General features: G+C 42.3%; 1 protein-coding gene across 1 annotated transcript in view; it reads left to right on the top strand.

The window, feature by feature from the left end:
* Nucleotides 1-26,265, top strand: part of LOC126235281 (E3 ubiquitin-protein ligase RMND5A) — a 95,434-nt gene that overhangs the window by 18,590 nt on the left and 50,579 nt on the right. Inside the window, exons 3-5 of the mRNA XM_049944010.1 lie at nucleotides 9,118-9,255; nucleotides 11,205-11,342; nucleotides 21,744-21,876. Coding sequence (XP_049799967.1) covers nucleotides 9,118-9,255; nucleotides 11,205-11,342; nucleotides 21,744-21,876 — 409 coding nt within the window. The remainder of the gene's footprint in view (nucleotides 1-9,117; nucleotides 9,256-11,204; nucleotides 11,343-21,743; nucleotides 21,877-26,265) is intronic.

Genomic DNA, 26,265 nt, shown 5'->3' with positions numbered 1-26,265 from the left:
TGGCAACATTTTTCCATGACTTGAAAAGAGGCCATTCTGCTACACTAACTGTGCATCGGCCACGCAAGACTCGCCCATGCGTTCCTTCTGCATTGGGAGGATCATCCTCACTGCAGCTTCAGAGTCTACTGATGACAGTGCATGTTCTTGTTGAATGCACCCTGCTGGCTGGTTTGTGGCATGCTCTCAGCTTGCCTACCTCACTGCCTCAGATGTTTTCTGATGATGAGATAGCCACTATCAAAATGTTGCATTTTCTGAGGGAAAGCGGATTTTACTCTAAACTACAATAGTCCTCCACTTTCAGTGTTAGGGATGGTTGTGTGGGGGAGGGGGGGGGGGAGGACAGCTGCCTCCTGTGGTGGTGGATACAGGTAACCCCCCCCCCCCCCCCTCCCTTGCAACTGCAGGGTACTTTCTTTTTCCCTCACCTTCTTGTGCCTTTAGACCCTCTTGCGTAAGATGCTGTCTGGGTTAACTCTTATTTTCTTTTACGTATCATGTTACAACTATTGCCGTGCCCTCCTTCAAACTCTTAAGACTTAATTGTATAGTTGGGGCCCCACTTTTTTTGCTTTTTACCATTTTACATATATATCCCATGAAATAATTTAGTCATCACAGAAATCACAGAATCATCATCACATAGCTTTCCATACATTGGATCACACCGATGAGTATGGCTTGTGGTGAAGTCTTTCATTGCTGGACATCTGAGGCTCATGATTGGCATTATTATGGCTACAGTCCCTCAGTCTAAAGTGACCTGTTCATGATCAGTTAAAGTCGTAATTGGATGGTGATTTATGTCCTCACATTGCAGGTACTCATCCTTCAGACCAAACTTATGTGGCCGACATGATCAAGTGTCAGGCGAAACCAGGTCCATATTTACCACGGAAAAGTTGCACATCATCTATAATGTGAAACCAAGTCAACAAGTGCCATGGGAAGGATGCAAATACTATTACAGAATACAATCTCTGTCAACTGGATGTTCACAGTGCCCCAAAGAAACCAAGTACAATGGTGTATGTACTCATAGTAAGATGTCATCCCAGATGGAACAGTGGCGCTGTATTACCAGTATCTTTCCACAATATCAACAGGAGTGTGCCAATTGAGCATGTGGTGAGAATCAATTTGTATCAGGAGTGCTCCGGTTGAGCAAGTTATGAGAATCAATCTTCAGACTTACTACACAGAGTCTGATAGAAGTTACCTGACACACAGGCTGCCATGAGATCATTAGCCAGGGCAGGAGATTTTGATGGTTAGTTTTTTCAGAATCTCGAGGCAAGATAATAATCTTTGTTCCCTGTTATGGCATGCCCATATTGTCGTTGAAAGTTTCTTCCCTCTTAGAATCTTCTGCACAGCTGTGAGGTGGAACTATAGGTGACTTTCATCTCTCGGCCTACCTGGGAGCGTCTATGATGTCTTTAATGTGCTAACGATGACTTGACTGTTGATGAAGTCGTCCATATGTGTTTAGCATTCAGCTTTTCTGCATCTCAAATGCTGAAAGTGCATAGTACACAGTCACAACTGCTTTAGCCAGGATCTGTGTCCCCCAAGGACTGTTCCAGCACTGTATAATATAACCACATTTGTCATTTGGTTTTGTGTTGTCCCATCCCTGTTCAATCGGCACAGTGCTGCCATGACACAATATTTTTCAAATGGACCTTTAACTTGTGGACATGGGTGTACTAATCACTCGAACACCTCAAAATGTTCACAAAGCATTAATACTGACTCTACTGCCGGGTGCCATATAAGCTGTTCTCTTATTGTTTTGGCATTGCATGAGTTCTTTTATTGGAGCTGTCTTTCCACCTCCTCGGAGGCTGTCAAGCAATACTCGAGATCAGCTCCCCTAGAAAAATGAATACAGCCGAGAATTTGTTTTAACTGCAGCTTCCAGGACTGTTAAAATAGGTTAAATTCTTTTAATCGTGAAAGAACATTGTTCTTGGTGATTTGTGACAAGTCAAAAGAACAATCCGTGTGAAAGGCAGATGTTCATTTCGGAGTGAAAGTTTGGCACTCAGTTTTAAATTCACAAAAACAAATAACACAAAATGAAACTTGATCTCCTTACAGCTTATTGAATGTTCAAATAAATTACATCAAGGACATTACATGGCTGCATTCCTGCAAGTTATTTTAATAAATAATGCATAGCCTATTCGACTGATGAAGATAATTTATTTTTCTGTTAAGGAACAGAGTGAGCTCTGTATTCCTTACGTATTAAATAAAACTCAAACATTATCTTCAGTCATTAAGTCAGTAAGTCTTTAACCAGTTTGTGAAATGTTGCACTTCAACATTTATGATTTCAAATCATATATTTGTGCCTCTCTTGTTTGTTTCAAGATCCTAGAAAAATTACCTTGTTGCCATTTTTTTAATGGGCTATTTGGGCTGCATTGGAGATTGCTTAAGTCCAGCGAACAGAGGAGACATGTCTCGAAAGTGTTGTAAACTCTTTTTTGCCATGGAGTGCATATGTAGAAGCTTTTCTTGTTGCCAGTCATTGCTACGGTAGTTTCATTATGTCGTTGGTCACTACTTTTGAGTTAATATGTCATGTTGCTGCATGCATGTTTGATTTTCTCAGATGGTGTGAACTCATATGGCTGAGTGATGAGAGTTTGTGGTAGAATTATCTATTATGAAGCAATGGAAAATCTAGGATGGAATAATAACAATATTATGAAAAGGATAGGCTGCTACTCACCATATAGAGGAGATATTGAGTCACAGATAGGCACAACATAAAGACTGTCAAACAAGTAATCTTCTGGCCAAAAAGATCTTCATTAGAATTAGATAATATACCTACACACACACACACACACACACACACACACACACACACACACACGACGACTGCCCCTGGCAGCCAGAGACTTTGGTCATGTGTGAATGAGTTGCTTTTGTGTGTGTGTGTGTGTGTGTGTGTGTGTGTGTGTGTGTGTGTTTTTTTTTTGTCTAATCCTGATGAAGGCCTTTTTGGCTGAAAGCTTACTTGTTTGAGAGTCTTTTTGTTGTGCCTATCTGCGACTCAACCTCTCCGCTATATGGTGAGTAGCAGTCTATCGTTTTCATAGTATCGTAATTATCTATTATATTAATTTCTTCTGTTTTATGAACAGTTGACTTTACAGCACTTTGTTAAAATCACTCTACTCAGTTTATAAAGATTTTTAAAAATTGGTAATGCAAAATTCCCTTCAGTTCCAGTTGCACTCAGTAACACAGTATTAAAATCACATGTAGTCAAATTCTCCAACTCACTTATTTTCCCCAAGCATGGACAGAGCACTTTAATCATCCACTCAAATCAGGAAAGAAAAGCCTCATAATAACTCAATTCCGTTACTTTATTTAAAAACATATACAATGCAGAATATATCTATAGATGCTGTTTCCAACAAAACTCAACAATGCAATTTGTCTAACGATTGTAATATTACCGTGTCTGTAGGGTTATAGTCCATGGGGAGTGCACTGTTTAGGTGCCACGGAAATGCATATTACTCATAGTCTCATATTATAATGTGCATGTTGTTGCCATAAAAAGCTTTCTCCAATAAGTGGCAATGTAGTTGTGTCGTGTTTCTTATTCAAATAAACATAATGATCATTTATTACCATTGAGAAAAAAATACACAGCTAAATAATGTTAAGGTGTATTTCACAATGTTAATTCAGCATTACTTGAGTTTTTCATGCTATATTTCATGTCCTCCTTCTCTCGTTTCAAATCCATAAAAGATCTGTCATTAATATTGATGAAAAATTTGTAATTGAAATGAAAGAATACATGGATGCTTTGTAAAGTCAGCCTACATCAGTTTGTAGGACCTGTGCAGGCAGTCTCTGTTGCCATTCCATCACAGTGTATGGCATTATTGTCTGTGTACCATTAGTTATGTAATGTGTTATCTCTTTGTTCTCTCTGGTTCATAGGGACACTGTAGACTGGATACCCCATTAAACAGTTGGTTGATTCCATGTTAACTGGGGTCCATAATATTCAAGGATTCATTTTGTATAGTTTTGCATCAGCTCTGAAATCCTGCCCCTTCCCCATTCATCATCAAAATTAAATTCAAACACAGTGTTGATAGTCTTTGCACTTCATTATTTAAAAGAATGGGCTCCACTATCTCCTGTTTTTTCCTCTCCTTACAGACAAGGCTCCTTTTAAGATCTTGGGAAACAGCATGAGACATACAGTAAGGCAGTTATATTGCCTTATTGACAGTAATAACGTCGACATCAACTCCACAGCTACGAGCTCAGATTAGTCACAAAAAAAGCAGCATAGTCTGTCGTGTGAAAGGCAGATAGTGTACCATTTCAGGGCACCAGAGCTATGTGCTGCCTAACTCGCAGCCTAGCCTTTTTCTCAGAACCTAAAATCTTCCATTTGATTGAGTGGACATCTTGACTGTTTAGTTCTCCGGAGAAACGAGTGTCTGATACTCAGTTGGTGCGAAACCATTAAACAAACTGGAAATGTGCCAGAAAACTGTGGTATGCCTTGTCAGCATTACAGTGAGCAATATTAGTGTGCAAGTGAGTTTGAGTGGGGCAGAATGATTGATCTCTGGGAAACAAGTTAGTTGTAGCATGACATTGCAGCTTGAACAGGACTTGCTGCTATGACTGTGTGGCATGTGTGGAACCACTGGATAGAAAATGCTCATACACAGCAGTGAGCAGGTACTGGACCTTGTAATGTGATGACAGTGTGAGATGACCACCAGCTTGTCCATGTGGCCTTAACCGACAGAACTTCATCTACATTGTTGGTGTGGTGTTAGACCACTGCAATAGGCATAGACATATCTGCATTGATGGTTTGATGATGTATGCTGAAGGCTGGACTGTGGTACATGTACCATTGCATCGCCTTTCACTGACGAGGAACCACCAATATCTCGGACTACAACAGGCATGTGAATGCCTTCACTGGTGTGCTGAATAGCGAAATGTTGTGTTTTTGGACAAGTCCAAACTTGTCCTGCAGTGATGGCTATGTGCATGTTAGATGCTATCATGGTGGATGCAATCACACTGCATTGTTGAACAGCAGAGAGGGGACAAATGCTGCGTGTGATGGTTTGTAGTGCTGTTGGCTATAACATGTGATCTTGCTTTCTATGTATTGAAGGCAATCTGAATAGCAACCACTACATCTGAGATATTTTATAATCGAGGCACTGTCCCTCCTACGGGCTGTTCCATATGTCATATTTCACCAGCACCATGCACGGCAACATGTAGCAAGGACTTTACAAGCCTTCTTCTAAGAATGATGGGTACCACTGCTTCCCTGGCCTGCACATTTGCCTGACATGTCATGCTTTGAACATACCTGGGATATGGTCAGTCAGCAACTAGTTCATCCTTTTCTTCCTGTAACTATTGTTGATGCTTTGTGGGTGTGCCTACAAACCTCGTGTCTGTGTGTTCTCCACAGTGAATCCAGCATCTCGTCAGTTCCACACTGTGATGTCCAGAGGCACTGATCACAGCACACGGTGACTGCACAGCTTGCTGTATTCTCATGGTGAAATTTCATGTACAGTTCTGTGATTCTATTAATGTGTGTATTTTTGTCTCCATAACCTATGGAATAAAATTCATGAGTAATAAATCACAAGTGTCCTTCTGGTTGTTGGAATTTTCAGAAACTGGATTGTAGGGAGGGAGTACTCAGAACAAGGTGTCTTCTTTCCACATTTAAAAGTTCAAGAATGTGTAACTACACACCTAAAATTAGTTAGATAACTTCAAAATAAGATGTTATTTATTGAGATGCAACTGTTAAGCAAGTAGATTGGCTTCTTAACCCTCCAGCAGGTGCGTCAACTTTCATGACGCCACTAGTCGCGATGTATCTCGTGGATACATGCGACGATTTTTGTGGTTTTTTGTTTGTTTACAGGTTCTTTTTCTTTTGTTTTTCTTTTAAGTTGCAGTTACCTTCATTGTTACAGATTTTACAAATACAGAAGTGAACATCAGGCTCATTACACTTTCAAATTAACAGAAATATTTGACATTTTGTAATGGAGAAGTACATGAAATTCTTTTAAAAATTGATTTTATTATAGATACAAATAAATTATTGAACTAATCAAAGCATGTCTCTTTTTACTGATTGCCCTCTACAGAAAGACATTGTTCACAAATTATTTTTGCGTGCTTTTGCAAACAAAGATGTGTACCGCATTTTTCACATGTATACTTGCTGAGACAAGTCTTTTTTGTCTCCCTGTAGCATGACTGGCACCTTTTTCTTTTCCTGTTTTCTGATTCCAAGGATTGTTCAGCGTTTTCTTGCTCTTTTCCTTTAGGTTTGTACTTTAATAGTATTGACTTTATATCATCAGGTAGAGTCATAATAAGAGCTCTTCTTTTGAGAGGATCTTGCAGTAGAGTCAGAGCCAAAGTTTTGAGGTACTCGCGCCGATTTGAGTATTTATTCTTGTTGCCCAAGAAAATTACTCTTGAGTTGATGCCTGCAATGTTCAACAGGTGGAAAAAAAATCACCGTAGGCCATCTTCTTGTTGACCTAGCTACATTGTAGGTTGCACAGAGTTTGTCAACTACATCAACTCCAGATTTGGTGTCATTATAGTGTAGAATAATTGCTGGTTTTTTCTCTAAACCTTCCGAAACCTCAATTGACGATACATGCATACTCGAAAGGAGGACTACAGTTTTCCCTTTTTTCGGGACATACGACACAAGTGTTTCATTCTTGCTGTAGCCAAATACGCTATCATATTGCTGTCTACTTTTTGGTGCTACGAAATTCGATGGCAGTTCCTTCTTGTTTTTTATAATTGTGCCTACAAACAACAGTCTCCTTTTATGCAGTTCTCTTACTAACTCCAAACTAGTGAACCAGTTATCTGCTGTAATGTTTCTACCCGTCCCATATATTGGTTTGGCAAATCTCAGAACTACTACTTTGGCGGAGTTGTTATTCTGAAAGGGTCCATCTGGTTGTAATCCACAATATATTTCCATGTTGTAAGTATAATAAAGCTTGACATCACATAGGCAGAAAATTTTGATGCCATATTTAGATGGTTTGGATGGTATGAACTGGCGAAATACACACCGGCCTCAAAATGCTGGTAGCTGCTCATCAACTGTGACGTTCTGACCGAGGGAGTAATGTGTCTTGCAGTTATTCAAACACATGGTGAACATTTCCCTCACGGCTGCTAATTTGTCTGTCTTGCGCCTTTCTTGTCTAGTGGCTCCATCATCAAAACGAACATATCTTATTAGGAACAGGAAACATTTCTCGGACATGGTCATTCTAAAAATATTCAGACCAAGGTCATCTGCTGTCCAGAAGTCGTGAACATTCTGTCGCCCACCACGGAACACACCACCAAGGTATAACTAGCCAAGAAAGGCTTTTATTTCGATTGCGTCTGTGTCCTTGCAGTCACTCTCGCGAGCAAAGTTTCCTTTTAGATCAGTTATACGCCTGTAAGTGTTGACCACAATTAGATCTAGGATATCATTACTGATGAATAGGCTCCAGCAGTCAATTTCAGTTACCATTTTCTTTGCGTCTCCAACTACCCCAGGTAGTTTGGTTAGTATATTATGAGGCCGTGTCTGTGTTGCTTTCCAAGGCACTTTCCTCCATTTAGTTCCATCCCTACCTAAAATAAAAAAAAAAAAAATAAGTACATTACACCATTATTAGATATTGTTATTATTACATCTGAAAGCATATTTATTGTCTTTTCTACTCACCAAAATAGTAATGTTCATCAGTTTCCTGCACTTCATTATTTTCCTCTTCATCAAATTCATGATCTGTGTCTGAGTCTACGGATCGTGTTTCGGGTATATCTTCGGTTTCTGAATCAGTTTCTGCAAGATCATCTTCATCTTCAATGGATACCTTGTCGTCGAGAAGAAGGCGATGTACTTCTTCCATATCCTTAGGATTTTCTAGATCATATCGTTTACTCATTTTGAAAGAGAGTACACGTAGCTACAACGAAACGTTGCTTCATTTAGAAGACAACAACGCAACTGCCGACGTGCGTACGCTGCAAAGAATGCAACAGCTGCAGTCATTACCGGCGACAAAGCGTTACCCGAGTAGGCGCGCTGTATCTGAGAGATACAGGCAGTACACGTTCCCACACCTGACTCATTTATGACCTTGTCAGTATCGGGATAAGACTGAAATTCCTGTGAAGCAATAAGGTATGACACAAGATGTCGTGGGCCAGCAAACCGTTACGACTGTTCATTGCGGTAATATTAGAGAAAAAGTAGGTCATGTATCTCACAGATACATGCGCGACTGTCGGAGGGTTAAATGACAAAAGTTAACTTCAGCCAAAGTTCAATTCCCTGACCCTCGGGAAAGGTTTGGTCTATTGCCATCCTATTATTGATGTGAAGGGGTTGCAGATGGAATGATGTGATGAAACGGTAACAGATGTCAGAAGGATTGTAAAGCAAGTCATGGTGAGCTTGAAAATACTGCAATCTTTATTGTAACATGTTAAGATCATTGTCTACCGATGTCCTCACTACAAGTAGGTCCTTAGGTCCTTCTCATCTTAGGGCATGGGTAACCCCTCCCCCTATTCCTTTGTAAGCTTCTCCAACCTATCCCTGTATCCCCTCCCAGGAAGGAACTGTTAATTCCAAAAGCTAGAAAGGTGTGTAACTTTCACTTTTATGCATGTCTATCAGTAGTCCTACATGTGTCCCTCCTGAAGGTAAGTGTTACCCAGTAATTCTGTTTCATAATTTATTGCTAGGAGGCTGTCCAGCAATGCTCCTGATTCCATCATGTGTTTTATGTAAAGGGCTATGAGAATAAGTTAAACATGATAAAGGCTGTCTCAGATATTACATATTATCATTTTTCTATCATTCTATGTGTTGTATGGAGATTTGTAGAGCATATATGTAGATGTACATCTATATCCTGAACCTCCAAAGTAATGTGGTCATTCTGGTATGTTATTGCACTGAATGATTGTAAGTTTTTAGTCAGTAGGCTATTGAGTGTCATCTAATAAGTTTTCTTCTTGTTTCAGAACTTTGTTTCTGATTTTGCTTCAACAAGCAGAGATGATGTGTTTAGCGGATCGGATAAAGTGCAGTTATTAAATCAAGTAATTTGTCAGCATTTCTATCGACAAGGAATGCTAGACATTGCTGAAGAGCTGGCTAAGGTCAGTATGCAGTGAGTAATAATTAAACTTCTTGTGATGCATGTTTAAGGTATTAACTAATTTAATAGGACAAAAATAGCAGTAGTTTTGAATGTTACGTGTGTAGGATTTTGGTAATAGCTGCATAACTATGGTAGCCTAAATCTGATTGACAGTGTCTTTATAAGTTTTTTCTCTGGTAGACATGACTAATGTCGCAATCTCTGATGTGATATTTTGAGTATGTTGTGAGAATGGTGTTCATGTGTGTACCAGCTTATAAATACCTCAAAAATTCTGAAATAATGAGTATCATACATTTGGAAAGTCAGTTCAGCCATTAGAGAGAGAGATTCAAAACATTTGATACAACGAGCAGTCTAGAAAGAGAAATGATTAGAATTTTGTTACATTGAGTGATTGTGGAATGGCGATTCATTATAGTGTTGTCATTCCAGAAAAATAGAGAGAGGAGATTTTTTTCCGGAAGAAATGATATGTTAAAGTTCTTCCAGTACATCATAAGTGGGATTGTTCTCAAATATATAAAAAATAAATAATTTTTCTTTTTACCCATTAATGAAAAATATTACTAGAAGCATTTAAATGTATACATGCTGAATTAAAATTTATTAAATATTCCTAGGCTGTTGTAACAAAGCATAATCAAAATAAGTACTGTTTGTCTTGGTTACATACACAGATCTCAGTTCTGCTCTGAAGCTGTGCCAATGTCTGGTATTATATAGCATTCATGGTACATGATATAGCTATACTTGAGTCAGAATAGTAAAGTGATTGACAACTGAGCATGGAAAGAATGGATGTTGACAATTTGCTCAAGCACAATATGGCTCAGATGACAGCAGCTGTGCAGTTCTGTACTGAGTACATTTATACTTTCCCTGTTAACGTGTGGTATTTAGTTTGTTTGCAGGATGTTAATAGTCTTATCACTTTCTGTAGCTATTTCACAGTTAGCTTCACAATTCTGTAAAAGAAACATACTGCAAACAGAAACAAAGTGTATAAGAGCAAATCAGCAATAATGTTACAGATACACAATTGTTCTCAGTAGCTGACTGGGTTTTGGTAACCCACGCTGAGGTAGAAGAGTGATAGGACAACTGTGCATGGCACAGGTTGTGTGATGAAACTCATGCTCCGATTGGTTGTTGTTACAGTAGTTGCTCTCTAAACAAGTTATTCTGATCCAGATGTAACAATATATTCATTCATTAATTCTGTGGACTTCGCTGTTGGTTTGAAAGAGGGTTACACCTTTAATTGGGGAATGAACGCAGTGATAAGCAGTTCTTTGAACAGACTCGCACAAGGAATTATTGAATTTCATCCACAGATACTTTATATGAGAGACTGTGGTGCTCTCCCAGTGTTGTCCAGTCTTCAAAGTTGTGCCTGCAGAGCATGAGAACTGTATGTACTCCTTCAGATGGTTACGTTGACAAAAGCATAAGCAATGGCTTTTTTTACTATGCACAATATTCATGCTTGTTCAACAGATAATGTGACAAAACAACAGAATTTAAGTGTAAAATTCCTTTCATCCTTAGACATTATGATAGGAAAAGAGTGTACACAAAATATGTGTATACATTTTTCACTTCTTTGTATGACTTTCGATAAGGATGTAGCATATTATGCTGGAGGGGTGGAGGGAGGGGGGGGCGGAGAAAGAGAGAGAGAGAGAGAGAGAGAGAGAGAGAGAGAGGGAGGGGGGGAGAGAGAGAGAGAGAGAGGGGAGGGGGGAGATTAGTTCAGGATTCAGTAATAGTTTGATGGGGTAATATGTAAAACATTTACATTGCAATTAGGTATTTACTTTATTTCGTGTATTCCAGTGCAGCCAAATGCTTTCTTAAATTATCAGTTATTTTAAAATATTTATTATTCATGAGCAAAAAGGCTAACATGACAGTATTTTTAACTCCTATGTTTTCATTTTGTAGGAAGCTGGCTTAAAAGCTGAAGATGGAGGCAAAGAACCATTTTCAGAATTGAACAGAATATTAGATTCTTTAAAAGGTCAGGATCTTCAACCTGCTTTAGAATGGGCCCAAGCGCATAGAGAAAGTTTGGATGCACAGGTAATTTCTTAAATAACAGCAAAAATGGAACATTGGAAACAATTTTGATCTTACCATATTTACCTGAGTACAAGGTGACCCTGAATATAGCACAACTCTCTCCTTTTTTTCTCCTAAGTGTCTCCTTGAGAAGATTTTGCTTTTAACATATTCTGACTAATCAAAATTACAAACTACATTGATATGATGTGCGTGTGTAAAAATGTAACATTATACCTCATCTAAAAGTAATGCTGTTTTTAGACTGTCTACATTCCGATAATACAAAGAGAAATAAGACACACAAAAAGAAACAGTTTACATTAATTTCTTTCTTTTTTTGTTTACCTGCTAAGCCAGTCATCTGTTGTATAATTATTTATTTTAATCATCACTGGAATCCTCATCTGGGATGATAGTTTCACCTAATTAACAAGAGGTGAGAAAAGAGGCAATGCATTTCAATATATAAGCAGCAATGAAACTTTTAATCTTGGTTGTCACAAATATTTGGCTGTTTCTTCTGAATATGTCATGATTTCTGAGGTTGTGGTTACAGCGGAATCTGAGAATACAGCTGCTTTTTTGCAAATATGTAGTGGATTTTGCATTTATATTGACATGGAAATGTGACAATATTCATTTATCGTTTGCTTCCAAACACGCTGTCTGCCCATTCCTTTGTCAAGGGCTGCATAGAACCAGTAGCTGACATGACCCCTTTAGTTTCCATGATGCCTCATTGTGAAAATTGACATCATCTTGTTCAGAAATGCATACTTTTGAGTATGTGTCCTATTTTAAAGTCAGTTCAAATCTGACTATAAATGGATACAGGAAAACTGCAATTTAAACATGGTAGATAGTCATAAAAACTATGGTACACTGTATACATTCCCATGTTGCCAGCATGACAAAATTTGCCATCCACTCACTATTCTCCTCCTCAGGTTCATTATAGTTACCAGCCAACTAGTCTCACTGTTCCCCCATCCAACCCTTCCAAATTCTGCAAAATAAGTCTGCATGTGACCTCAGTTGTCAAAACTTCATCTGTAAATGTAAGACAATGCCTATATTAATCTACAGGGGATAAGTAAAATAATGTGAACAGTGTTAGTAATAGGATGGTTGTGTTTGACAGTCAACAACACAGGTAAGGCATGTGTCACACTGGACTGTGCGTGTTCAGTATGGACTAGGCATCAGTGCAGGTTGTTTATGAGTAGTACACACGTCGTCGTAGTACACTAACATGAATTGTTTAAAAACAACACAAAACTACGGCAGCTAAAGTGACTGCAGAGCTCAGTAGCCATCTTCGAGACCCTGTATCTATCGACACTGTCCGCCGAGAACTCCATAAAGCCGGCCGAAGTGGCCGTGCGGTTAAAGGCGCTGCAGTCTGGAACCGCAAGACCGCTACGGTCGCAGGTTCGAATCCTGCCTCGGGCATGGATGTTTGTGATGTCCTTAGGTTAGTTAGGTTTAACTAGTTCTAAGTTCTAGGGGACTAATGACCTCAGCAGTTGAGTCTCATAGTGCTCAGAGCCAGCCATTTGAACTCCATAAAGCGAATATTCATGGATGAGCTGCTATATTGAAACAATTAGTGACGACAACCAATGCAAAGAAGCGTAAAACATGATGTCAAGAGCATAAATCCTGGATGGCTGTTCAAGGAAACATGTCACATGGTCTGACGAGTCAACATTTTCGTTATTTCCAACATCGGGCCGGGTTTACATCTGGAGAATGCCAAAAGAAGCCTACAATCCTCATTGCTTGATTCCAATGGTTAAGCATGGAGGTGGAAGTATGATAGTGTGGGCAGCCGTATCATGGTATTCTGCTGGTCCTATAATTACTGTGAAAGGCCATGTTACAGTCAATTATTATGTGAACATTTTAGGTGACCTAGGTGCACCCCATCCCAAATGTTGTTCCCCAACAATGATGCCTTATTTCAGGACGATAATGCACCCATTCACGCAGCCAGCACGGTACAATCGTGGTATGCGGAACATGCAACTGAACTACAGCATCTTCCTTGGCCAACACAGTCCCCGGACTTGAACATTATTAAACCCTTGCGGGTGGTATTGGAGCGCATACTCAGGAGCAGATTTCCGCCTCCCTCATCACTACAGCAATTAAGAGAGGTTCTGATTAAAGAGTGGCATAACATTCCAGTGGAGACTATAGAATCATTATATGCCAGTATTCCAGGAAGAATCACAGCTGTATTACAGGCAATTGGGGATCCAACCCCTTATTAACAATCCATTCCCATGTGAGTACAGATATTCACATTATTTTGCCTATCCCCTGTGTTAAACAATGTAAAGATGTTGGCCACAACATCAATATGTTTTTATTATTCTTGAAGAATCAAGTTTGCAAAGATCGCTAGCATTTTTTTAATTACTATGACTGGTTTTGACACGTATATGGTGTGATCATCAGATCTTGTAACTCTGTTAATTGTACAAGCTTATAACAATAATGAAAGTCACATAGTGATGTTACGCCCAATAAAATGTGGTAGGGAACAGCATCATGTCACAAATAAAATAACATACGAGGGCAGTTCAATAAAGAATGATCATAATTTTTTTATGGTCATAATTTCTCATGCTAAAATTTAATCTTATGATATTCAGGTAGCTTAATGTTCAACAAACACACTGTTGTAGTTTCATTGTTGGGACTTCTGGTTAACCCAACTGTGAGAGGCAGGCAAGGTCAGACATGTTCAGTATTGCCTACTGCTGCAATGGAGGTCACATGCGAGGAACAATATGCGGCTTTGAAATTCTGCTTACATCTCAACAAACCTTCAGCTGAGGCCTATACAGTGTTACAGGAGGCCTACGGAGAGTCTGTTCTTCCCTACAGCCCAGCTTGAAGGTGGCTTAAAACGTTTAAAGAGGGGAGACAATCAATTTTAAAGGAAGGTGGACCTGGTGCTCCAGTTACTGCTCTTATGGAAGAAAACATCAACACTGCTGCTGCCATTATGAGAGAGGATCGATGAATTACCTTAAGAACACTTTCTGAAATATTGAACATTTCATTGCGTGCCACCCACACATAGGTGACAGAAAAATTACACAACACGTGTTTGTGCACGATAGGTCCTAAGACTGTTGATTCCTGAACAAAAGGACATTCACGTGCAGGTCTGGATGCAGTTGAAGTTGATGTTAGAAGAAGATTTGGAGTTTCTCTCAAATGTAACCACTGCTGATGAAACTTGGCTACATCATTTTGTTCCTGAGAGCAAACAGCAAAGCTCAGTGTGGAAATCTCCTTCACCCCCAGAAAAGCAAAAGTGGTTGCTCTGCTGGCAAAGTTATGGTCGTCTCATTCTTTGATATGCATGGAATGGTTTATCAGCGTGCTGTACCTGCACACACATCAATAACTGGACAATACTACAGGGATGTCCTGAAAACATTGCAAGCCCATATCAGGCGCAAAAGGCCACATTTCCGTGAAGCAGGCTGGATGCTGCACCAAGATAATATCACAGCCGCATATTGCCAGTGTTGTTGCTGAACATCTTGCAAAAATCAATGTGAAGTGCATCCCTCATCCTCCCTATAGTCCGGATTTAGACCCATGTGACTTTTTCTATTTCTTAACATGGAGAAACACCTTTGTGGGAGGCATTATCAATCATCAGAAGCAGTGGTGAAGACTGCAGAGATGATTTTGAAGGACCTCTCAAAAAATGGTTTCCAGCATGTATTTGAAGACTGGCAGAAACACTGGGACAAGTGCATTGCATTCAGAGGAGACTACTTTTGAGAAGGACCATCAAAATTATGAGGATGAGCAAAGGTATGTTGTCAAAAAAAAAAAAAAAAAAATATGATCATTCTTTATTGAACAGCCCTCATACATCATGTTGTGCTGATGTCCCAGCACATACTAATCGCTTGACACCACAGTAGCGAATTAGCTAGTATAATATTATGCCAATGACCTAGTGGCCATGGAGCACTGCCTTTCCAATGCCCTCCTTACCAAACCCACCACCTCTTTTCTAATCTTCCTAGCCAACCACAACCTGACTCACAATTATTTCACTTTCAAAGACTAAATCTACAAACAAATCCATGGTATTGCCATGGGTACTCACATGGCACAGTCATATACCCTTACTTATGGACCTTCTTCTTCTTCTTCTTCATCATCGTCGCCTTGTCCCACGTCACGTAGGGTCGGCGTTGCTCTTCTGGATCCTTCTCCTCCATAGTTCTCTATCCATTGCCTCGTCCTCCTTCCATCCTTTCTCCCTTAGGTCCCCGGATATCTTATCCTTCCACCTCATCTTCGGTCTTCCTCTCCTTCTCGCTCCTTCAATCTTTATATCTTCAACTCTGTTTCCGATATACTCTTCCCCTTTTCTCTGTAAGTGTCCGTACCACCTTAGTCTGCTCTCTTGTATCTTTTTCCCCATGAGTCCCACTTTCACAGCTCCTCTAACAGATTCATTTCTAATTCTGTCCTTCCTTGTTACCCCACACATCCACCTCAGCATCCTCATTTCCGCCACTTCTATCTTCCTTTCCTGGGCTACTGTGATTAGCCATGTCTCTGCCCCATATATCATAGCAGGCCTTACCACCGACTTGTACACTTTCCCTTTCAACCCAGTGCTCACCTTCTTGTCACACAACACTCCACTCATTTTCCTCCAGTTGTTCCAACTGCAATTTATTTGTTGTTGTATCTCACTTTCCAGTCTCCCATCCCTCTGTATGTACGACCCCAGGTATTTAAATTTGCAGACCGATTTCAGCTCATCTTCCTGGATATTGCAAGACCTCATCTGCACATCCTTCAGTGCTAAATATTTTGACTTTGTTCTGCTAATTTTAATCCCTCTTTCTTCTAGTGCCTTCCTCCAATCCTCCAGCTTTTCCTCAAGTCTGTCGATGCTCTGCTCACAAAGAACCACATCATCCGCAAACATCATATTTCATGGCGCTTCCTTCTCATCTTTCACCAGCACATCCATAATCAGGTCAAAGAGGTAGGGACTAATCGCAGACCCATGATGTAACCCTACTTTTACTGGAAACTCCTTTGTCATGCCCACACTACTTCTCACCTGTGTCATTGCTCCTCTGTACATTTACTTCACTAACCTCACATACTTCTCTGGAACGCACTGCTCTCTCATGCTTCTCCATATTTCGTCCCTTGGGACTCTGTCATATGCTTTCTCCAAATCAATGAAAGCCATATGTAGATCGGCTTGTAGCTCCCCGTGTCTCTCCACTATCCGCCTTAAAGCATGTAGTGCATCAGTCGTTCCTCTTCCAGGCATGAACCCAAACTGTTCTTCACACACCACAGTCTCCTTGTGTAATCTTGCTTCTATAACTCTTTCCCAAATTTTCATTGTGTGTGCCATCAGTTTAAACCTCTATAGTTACTGCAGTCCTGCAAATTACCTGTCCCCTTAAATATTGGGATCAGTACACTAGTTCTCCACTTGTCTGGCATCTCCTCCTGTCCCCAAATCTTCTTCATTAATTCCCAAAGGAGCTCAATTCCCTTTTTACAGACACACTTCCATACCTCAACGGGGATCTGGTTTCGGCCAACTGCCTTCCCATTTTTCATCTTTCCAACTGCCCGTTCGACTTCATCCCTACTTATACCCATCGTTAAACCTTCGTTTGGCCCTCCTTCCTCAGTTTTCACTCTTACATTTTCTTCATTCAGCAATTTCTCAAAATAATTCAATCACCTTTGGATTATTTTTCCATGGTCATGCAGAATTATTCCTGTTTTATTGGTGTTAGATCCTTAGAAGCTTTATCTCTTGATTTGCCTATCCGTATCAGTTGTCTCGTATCCTGATTTTTCTGTAGTTGTATGTATGCCTCCCTTACTGATTCAGCTTTAGCTTTAGCCGCAGCTCGTTTTGCCTCCTTTGCACTTTTGTATGCTTGCCCATACTCGGCACTTCCGGACATATCCCACTTCCTCTTAGCGTCTTTCTTTTCCTTTACAACCTTCTGCACCTCTTCATTCCACCACCATGCTTCCTTATCTTTTGGCACCCCTTTCCCAGATGTTAACCCAAACACTTCCTCCCCGGTCTTCCTTATAACAACACTATTTATTTTCCACCGCTCCTGCACACTCTCTGCCAATTTTACCTTTCCCAGTACTTTTTCACTAAACTCCTCTCTCAAATTTTTATCCTTTAATCTCCACCACTTAATTTTCCTTTCACATTGATTTATGTGCCTTTGACTTTTACATACTTTCATCTCACAATCCGCTACAATCAACTTATGTTGTGTTGCTATTCCTTTACCGTATATGAACTTAGTATTTTGCACCTCCCCACTATTTTTCCATCTCCACAATATGTAATCAATTTGGCTTTTATTTTCACCACTCCTGTATGTTATTAGTTTTTCTCTTTTTCTTTGGAAGTAGGTATTCGTAATCACTAGATCAAAAGCCACTGCAAACTCCACTATCTTTTTTCCTTCCTCATTTCTCTCGCCATACCCCCATCCTCCAAGCTAAGTCTCTTCCCCACCTTTACTTCTGCCAACATGACCATTTAGATCCCCTCCGACTATCACTCTTTCATTCTCCGGTATTCCGACCATTACTCCATCCAAATCTCTCCAAAATTTTTCCTTCTCATCCTCCGAACATCCCGCTTGGGGTGCATAGGCTGTCATCATCATTTCATCCCCATCGACGCGCCAGTTGCCGAAGTGGCGTCAGATCGAAAGACTTGCACCAGGCGAGCGGCCTACCCGACGGGAGGCCCTCATCACACGCCATTATTATTATTATTATTATTATTATTATTATTATTATTACTACCTGAGTGCAAATAATAGTTCTAGTGTGCTCCCTTTTATATCATGTGTACATGATATTGTTGCTATCACCCTAAATTTTGTCACCTCAGTGTAGTGATGATAAATATAGGAATAGTCACATTAATTAAAAATTGTATGGTGTACATAATTTGAATATTTCCCATATCATCAGATTTACAACATGTCAATGAATTTTCTTTGGTGATATACCTAGGATAGAATAAGGGTTTGCTGGTAGGTCATCTCACAATGGAAACACATTAACCAGCTACATTGTGGCATCAGTGGTGGTTAGATTTGTAGATTTTAAGAATCGCAAAGGTAGATGTACTGAAGAAGTGACAGATTTGCTGGAGATTTTGTGGGATAGATATTCCTAATACTCCAGCCACACTCACTAACTAGCTGTAAAGAAATGTCCCCTTACTACCCAGTACTGACATAGTCTGAATCAGCTTGACCTCATCTTCTACCATGTCTTCCTGAGCTTTTAAACGTATTCTGAAATATTGAACATCTGTCCCACCTCTTCCAAAGCTGAATACAGCCGCTTACCCAATCCACAAAATATTATGCTTCATAAATAATTACTATTAAAAACAGTCTTGATCACAATTTATTTAACAAGGTGACCGGTTTCAACCACTACTGTGGTCATCTTCAGACCATTGAGTAGGAAAGGAAAGGAAAGAGGTTCCTACTCAATGGTCTGAAGATGACCACAGTAGTGGTTGAAACCGGTCACCTTGTTAAATAAATTGTGATCAAGACTGTTTTTAATAGTAATTATTTATGAGACATTGATCACTGTTGTGCCCATAATGTATTCAAAAGTAATTATGCTTCATCTTTATGCTGTGCCTAATTCCAACCTGTTGCTGTATGGATATTTTCAGGATGTGAAAAATGCAGGTGAAATACTATCATGGAGACAAACAATGTATATAACACTGTTGGCTATTAAAAGCTGCAAACTGTGAAGACACCATGCAACAAAAGTAAATTGCCCTGAATTGTACTACATACTTGGTTACACAAATGATTCGCATCTCAACACAGAAGAGGTATAGGGGTAACAACATTTTGTATATGAAGAGAGATTATGCATAAGGTTTCTAATTCAGAGATTGCATTTGAGTATTATTTATGAGAAGGCCACTTTTCTGGTATTCCAGCGCGAGGAATTTGAATGCACACTGGTAAATAGACGTGGAGGAAATATACATGGTGACTACCCATTAATGCCACGTGCGTACTCCAGCAAATAGCTCTTGTCATGGCCAGTATAAATATGGCTGCATGATCAGTGACATCATATTGTATTCGCATCTGTTGTGTATAGTCACCATCTTGCCTAACTGTGAATTGTCTTTCCATTCTATCTCAGAAACTGCCACATTGGGTTACAACTTTGTTATGTCTCATGTAATACGGAGAAGCACCTAGCAACACTTGTTGAATTACTAGAACATGATTGTGGCCTATCAATACCCAGATTTATCTTTCTCTGATATTTCTGTTTGTATTGGTTTGGACCTCATAACTACCATACAGAATGAAATCTCTGCGTTCGGAAGGGTCGTACTCAATTCCTTGCAGTGTCTCTGTGGTTCGGTGTGATGAGTGACTGAGAAGTCAAATAGATCATTTGCTCAGCTTTGATGGATTCTATCTTGAATCAGGAAATGGGCCTTTTTGCAGTAAGAGAAAAATCCCCTTGGACAGTATGATGGTATCTAGAGCACCACAGACTGTCAGCCTGGTTACCAGTGTTGTGGCTTCCCTTGATGTGGCAGCAAGGGAGGCACACTGACAGTGACACAGCCGATGACAAACACTGGACACAGAAGTGGAATCACACTGTCTTTTCAGATGAATCTCAGTTCTGCATACATTATCACAAGGGATTTACCATGTCCTATATGAATGAATGTTGCCAGATTGTATTTCTCATCGTCATATGGGCCTAGCACCTTGCATGATGGTATGGCGTGCCATTGGATATACAACACAATCACCTCTGGTTCACATTCTCCAGTTATCTCAACTATTGAATTCGTCTTATCATAGGTTGCCGAAAGAATGGCATGTCACCACTCGCCAGCCAGTATGGTTGATGAATTCTGGCATAGAGTTAAAGCAGTGTGGAGTGATGTACCTGTATCTGTCATCCAAGCTCACTTTGATTCAGTGCTCAGTCAAATTAGAACCATTATTGCTACACAGGTAGGCGCAAAATTTTGCACCCTGTATTTCCCGAAGTTACCTACATATTAATCATGTTATGGTATTTACGCTCAATAAATAAAATTTCATTATTTGTTATCCTTCCTGGTGTTGCAGTTTTAATGGCCAGCATTCTATTTCTGTCCCATAACAAGTATACCCCATACCTTAGAAACTAGCTGTGTCATGTATCAAATTATCTGCATCATCTGCAGCCTTTCACGTGCTACCTGTCCACCCGAATGAGAAGTATGACCAACGTTATGACCCAGTAGTAGAGCACACCACTGAGTGCAAGATGCCAAATTTCTTTCACTGGCTTCACAATCTGCGCCATTTGGATTTTATCATTACCAATACAACCTTCTCTGAATTGCATACATCGGAATTGTCCTTATTTATCCCTCATCCACATCAGCCTCAAACTCCATTAGGTCCTACCTCACACGCACCAGTGCACCTATTTGTGTGTGTTTTAGATCTGTGCCCCCCCCCCCCCCCCCCCCAAACCCCGGCCCTCAGCTCAACATCTTCCCCACATAACTTTTGTTAGGTTCATCCATCTCTTAATCTATACCCAGACTGTCGTTCCACATTCTCGATCTACTTCTGTTCTGTCCCCTACTTAACTCTCCTCTGTATTTCATATGTCAGTATAATCAACTATTGGTGCTAAATATGTAACCTTTTTCTTCATTGCCCCTCTCTTTGCCCTCCTTTCCGCACTCCCCCCCCCCCCCCCCCCATCCTCCTTTTGTTCTTCTCCATCTTATTTAGCCTCTCACCCCATTGGGACTGCTACACTCAGACAATGATATCTGTGCATGTTTTTTTGTTTGCTCTGAAGGAGCACATTGGCTGCTTCAGATTTTGCAGATCTTTCTTACGTATATGTCTACTGCTCAATGCTGGTGACTGGCTACCTTTTCTCTTTCCAGAGTATGACGTACAGTTGGTCTTACAAGAAGGCCATGATAAATACCTGTTTCCATCTCTCTCAGATTGTAGCCAGTGCTCTTCCTCTGATTTACATAGTTAAAAACAGGATGATTTATCAGAATAAGGTTACTCTATTTTATTTAAAAAAGGGCTGTTTTAAAACTGTCATATTCTATTTCAGTTCCTACAGATCCTTCGTCCATAAGCTTATGTTTCATGATAGTACTCATTATATCCTATAATTTTGTATTATCACTATGAGTCTTATACATCAACTGGTATGGAAATTGTGGGATGACTGCAATGGAGAGAGATATGCAAAAGAAGAAAGTAAGTTTTGTTTATTTTACATAAATCAAACTCTTTTCACATTTTCTTGTGATTTCAGAATTCATCATTGGAATTCAAGTTACATCGCCTCCGGTTTATTGATTTAATCCAGAGGGGTCCAGGTGGACAGAAAGATGCTATACGATATGCAAGAACTCATTTCCAACAATTTGTAAATCGACATGAAAAAGGTATGCAGTTTAAGTTCATATACCGTCTGTATTCTTACAACCTTGTTTATATGCTATAATCCTACTTTCACAAAAAGTTTATATCATTGATAATTTTGTACCATTGTTGATATGAAACATGGCCAAAGTTTATGCTTGTAGCCCTGTGTTATATCAATATTAAATACATAATTTTATTTAAAGTTTTTCATGTCTTCATTTTATTATCTATTTCAGGGCAAATATGAAATTTCATGTTTCCTTGCATAATGAGTTTAATGCCATTCCTCACACTTGGTCAACTGTGTTTTACAGTACTAGATTGAAGTGTGTCCACAAAAAGGCAAATGTAATGATCCTTGTAGATACTTTAGAATTAAAGGAGACCACTCACCGAAAAGCAGAAGTGTTGAGTTGTTGATAGGCATACACAAAAGAAAAATGAAATGCTAGTGTTCAGAGTTATCCTTTGATGAGCTAGTGTAAATTATACACACAGTGACAGTGGCAAAGCTATTTTTCATCTGGTGGACTGTTATGATGTGGATAATGTCAGGTGCAGTGCTTAGAGGGAGAGGGATGTTGGGAGAGGGTTTGGAGGGGGGAGGGGGAGGGATGGCTGGTGGCTCAGAGGGAGGCAGCTCGTTTGTTGGCCAGGAATGCAGGAGGGAGAGGTTGCAGGTATAAGGGGTGGCACAGTTCTAGCAGATGCTGGGAAGTGGCACATGTGGGGACATGAATTAGGAGAGAGTGACACGACAGAGGAAGGAGAAATTGTTGGGTGGAGGTGCAGGGACAATGGGTCACCTGAATTGAGAACAGGATGATTATGGGAATGGAAGAGGTGTTGTAAGGGTAACTCCTATGCGTGAAGTTCAGAGAAGTTTGGTGGAGGGAAGGATCCAGATGTCTCAGGTCATGAAGCAGCCATTGAAATTGAGCATATTGTGCCCATCTGTTTGTTTTGCCACCGGATGGTGAACTTTGTTCTTGACAGCAGTTTGGAGGTGGCCATTCATCCTGGTGGACAGCTCGTTGCTAGTCATACCAGTATAAAACAATGTGCAGTGTTTGCAGCAGAGTTTGTACATGACATGGCTGCTTTCACAGGTGGCCTAGCCTCTGATTGGGTAGGATAAGCCTATGACAGGACTGGAATACAGGAGTTGCTGGGTGGATGGGTTGGGCAGATCTTGCACCTTGGTCTGCCACAGGGACATGATCCCTGTGGCAGGTGGTTAGAGGTGGGAGCAGCATAGGGATGGACTATGATGATGTGTAGGTTTGATGGACTATGGAACACCACTTTACACAATCCATCCACCCAACACCTATTCTCCAATCCCCTCACAGGCTTATCCTACACCATCACCAGCCAGGCCACCTGTGAAACTCTGCTGCAGATACTGCACAGGCTTTTGTGTTGGTATGATTACCAACCCAGCTGTCCACCAGGATGAATGGCCACTGCCAAAATGTGAAAAACGAAGTTGACAACCTGGTGGAACAACATGCAACTGAGCACAATGTGCTCAATTTTTATAGCTGCTTCACAACCCAAACCTTCCATCCACCACCAGCGTCTCTAAACTATGCAGATGGGAGTTATCCTTACAACACCACCTCCGCTTTCTTAATAATTCTGGCCTTGTTTACATGTACATGATTACTCTGCAGTTCACAATTAAGTGTCTGGTAGAGGGTTCATCAAACCACCTTTAAGCTATTTCTCTACCATTCCACTTCAGTGTGCAGGAAAAATGAACAGTTTAATATTTATGTGCAAGCTCTGATTTCTTATTTTATTATGATGGTAATATCTCACTATGTAGGTGGGTGCCAACAGAATATTTTCGTGCTCTAAATTATTGATTGCTCTAAGTTATTGATTGAAATTTCATGAGAAGGTCTTGTTGCAGTGAAAAATGCCTTTGTTTTAATGACTGCTGCCCCAGTTCGTCTATCATATCTGTAATACTCTCTCCCTTATTTCATGTTAAGCTGCCATTCTTTGAACTTTTCTGCTGTCCTCTATCAGTTCTATCTGATGCAGATCCCACACCGCACTGCAGTACTCCAGAAGAGGGCAGACAAGAGTGTAAGCAGTCTCTGGTAAAACACTGTGCCAACATCTGCCACCCAACAGTTTCCCCTTCCTTCCTCCTGTCACACCCTCCCAATTTACGTCTGCAAGTCGCATTTGCTGCTACCCACTGTCCCCTACGGTCGTGCCAGGCCTTATACCTGCTACCACTCGCTCCCACATTCCAGGCCTACAAACCAGCTTTCTCCCTCCTGTATTCCAGGCCTACAAACAGGCTTCCTCCCTCTCGCATTCCAGGCCTACAAACTAGCTTCCTCCCTCCCACATTCCAGGCCTACTGACCAGCTCCCTCTCTCCAAGCAGCTAGCCAGACTCTCTCTGTCTCCCTCTCACTCCCTGTCTCTCCCTCTACCTCTCGCTCCCTGTCTCCCTCTACCTCTCGCTCCCTGTCTCCCTCTACCTCTCGCTCCCTGTCTCCCTCTACCTCTCGCTCCCTGTCTCCCTCTACCTCTCGCTCCCTGTCTCCCTCTACCTCTCGCTCCCTGTCTCCCTCTACCTCTCGCTCCCTGTCTCCCTCTACCTCTCGCTCCCTGTCTCCCTCTACCTCTCGCTCCCTGTCTCCCTCTACCTCTCGCTCCCTGTCTCCCTCTACCTCTCGCTCCCTGTCTCCCTCTACCTCTCGCTCCCTGTCTCCCTCTACCTCTCGCTCCCTGTCTCCCTCTACCTCTCGCTCCCTGTCTCCCTCTACCTCTCGCTCCCTGTCTCCCTCTACCTCTCGCTCCCTGTCTCCCTCTACCTCTCGCTCCCTGTCTCCCTCTACCTCTCGCTCCCTGTCTCCCTCTACCTCTCGCTCCCTGTCTCCCTCTACCTCTCGCTCCCTGTCTCCCTCTACCTCTCGCTCCCTGTCTCCCTCTACCTCTCGCTCCCTGTCTCCCTCTACCTCTCGCTCCCTGTCTCCCTCTACCTCTCGCTCCCTGTCTCCCTCTACCTCTCGCTCCCTGTCTCCCTCTACCTCCCTGTCTCCCTCTACCTCCCTGTCTCCCTCTACCTCCCTGTCTCCCTCTACCTCCCTGTCTCCCTCTACCTCCCTGTCTCCCTCTACCTCCCTGTCTCCCTCTACCTCCCTGTCTCCCTCTCCCTCCCTGTCTCCCTCTCCCTCCCTGTCTCCCTCTCGATCCCTGTCTCCCTCTCGATCCCTGTCTCCCTCTCGATCCCTGTCTCCCTCTCGATCCCTGTCTCCCTCTCGATCCCTGTCTCCCTCTCGATCCCTGTCTCCCTCTCGCTCCCTCACCCTCTCGCTCCCTCACCCTCTCGCTCCCTCACCCTCTCGCTCCCTCTCCCTCTCGCTCCCTCTCCCTCTCGCTCCCTCTCCCTCTCGCTCCCTCTCCCTCTCGCTCCCTCTCCCTCTCCCTCTCGCTCCCTCTCCCTCTCGCTCCCTCTCCCTCTCGCTCCCTCTCGCTCCCTCTCCCTCTCGCTCCCTCTCCCTCTCGCTCCCTCTCCCTCTCGCTCCCTCTCCCTCTCGCTCCCTCTCCCTCTCGCTCCCTCTCCCTCTCGCTCCCTCTCCCTCTCGCTCCCTCTCCCTCTCGCTCCCTCTCCCTCTCGCTCCCTCTCCCTCTCGCTCCCTCTCCCTCTCGCTCCCTCTCCCTCTCGCTCCCTCTCCCTCTCGCTCCCTCTCCCTCTCGCTCCCTCTCCCTCTCGCTCCCTCTCCCTCTCGCTCCCTCTCCCTCTCGCTCCCTCTCCCTCTCGCTCCCTCTCCCTCTCGCTCCCTCTCCCTCTCGCTCCCTCTCCCTCTCGCTCCCTCTCCCTCTCGCTCCCTCTCCCTCTCGCTCCCTCTCGCTCCCTCTCGCTCTCGCTCCCTCTCGCTCTCGCTCCCTCTCGCTCCCTCTCCCTCTCGCTCCCTCTCCCTCTCGCTCCCTCTCCCTCTCGCTCCCTCTCCCTCTCGCTCCCTCTCCCTCTCGCTCCCTCTCCCTCTCGCTCCCTCTCCCTCTCGCTCCCTCTCCCTCTCGCTCCCTCTCCCTCTCGCTCCCTCTCCCTCTCGCTCCCTCTCCCTCTCGCTCCCTCTCCCTCCCTCTCGCTCCCTCTCGCTCCCTCTCCCTCCCTCTCGCTCCCTCTCCCTCCCTCTCCCTCCCTCTCCCTCCCTCTCCCTCCCTCTCCCTCCCTCTCCCTCCCTCTCCCTCCCTCTCCCTCCCTCTCCCTCCCTCTCCCTCCCTCTCCCTCCCTCTCCCTCCCTCTCCCTCCCTCTCCCTCCCTCCCTCTCGCTCCCTCCCTCTCGCTCCCTCCCTCCCTCTCGCTCCCTCCCTCCCTCTCGCTCCCTCCCTCCCTCTCGCTCCCTCCCTCCCTCTCGCTCCCTCCCTCCCTCTCGCTCC

The sequence above is a fragment of the Schistocerca nitens genome, chromosome 1 (assembly GCF_023898315.1).
Source record: "Schistocerca nitens isolate TAMUIC-IGC-003100 chromosome 1, iqSchNite1.1, whole genome shotgun sequence".
NCBI lineage: Eukaryota > Metazoa > Arthropoda > Insecta > Orthoptera > Acrididae > Schistocerca > Schistocerca nitens.
Note: the sequence above shows the minus strand (reverse complement) of the source record. Positions and strands in the feature narration are given on the sequence as shown.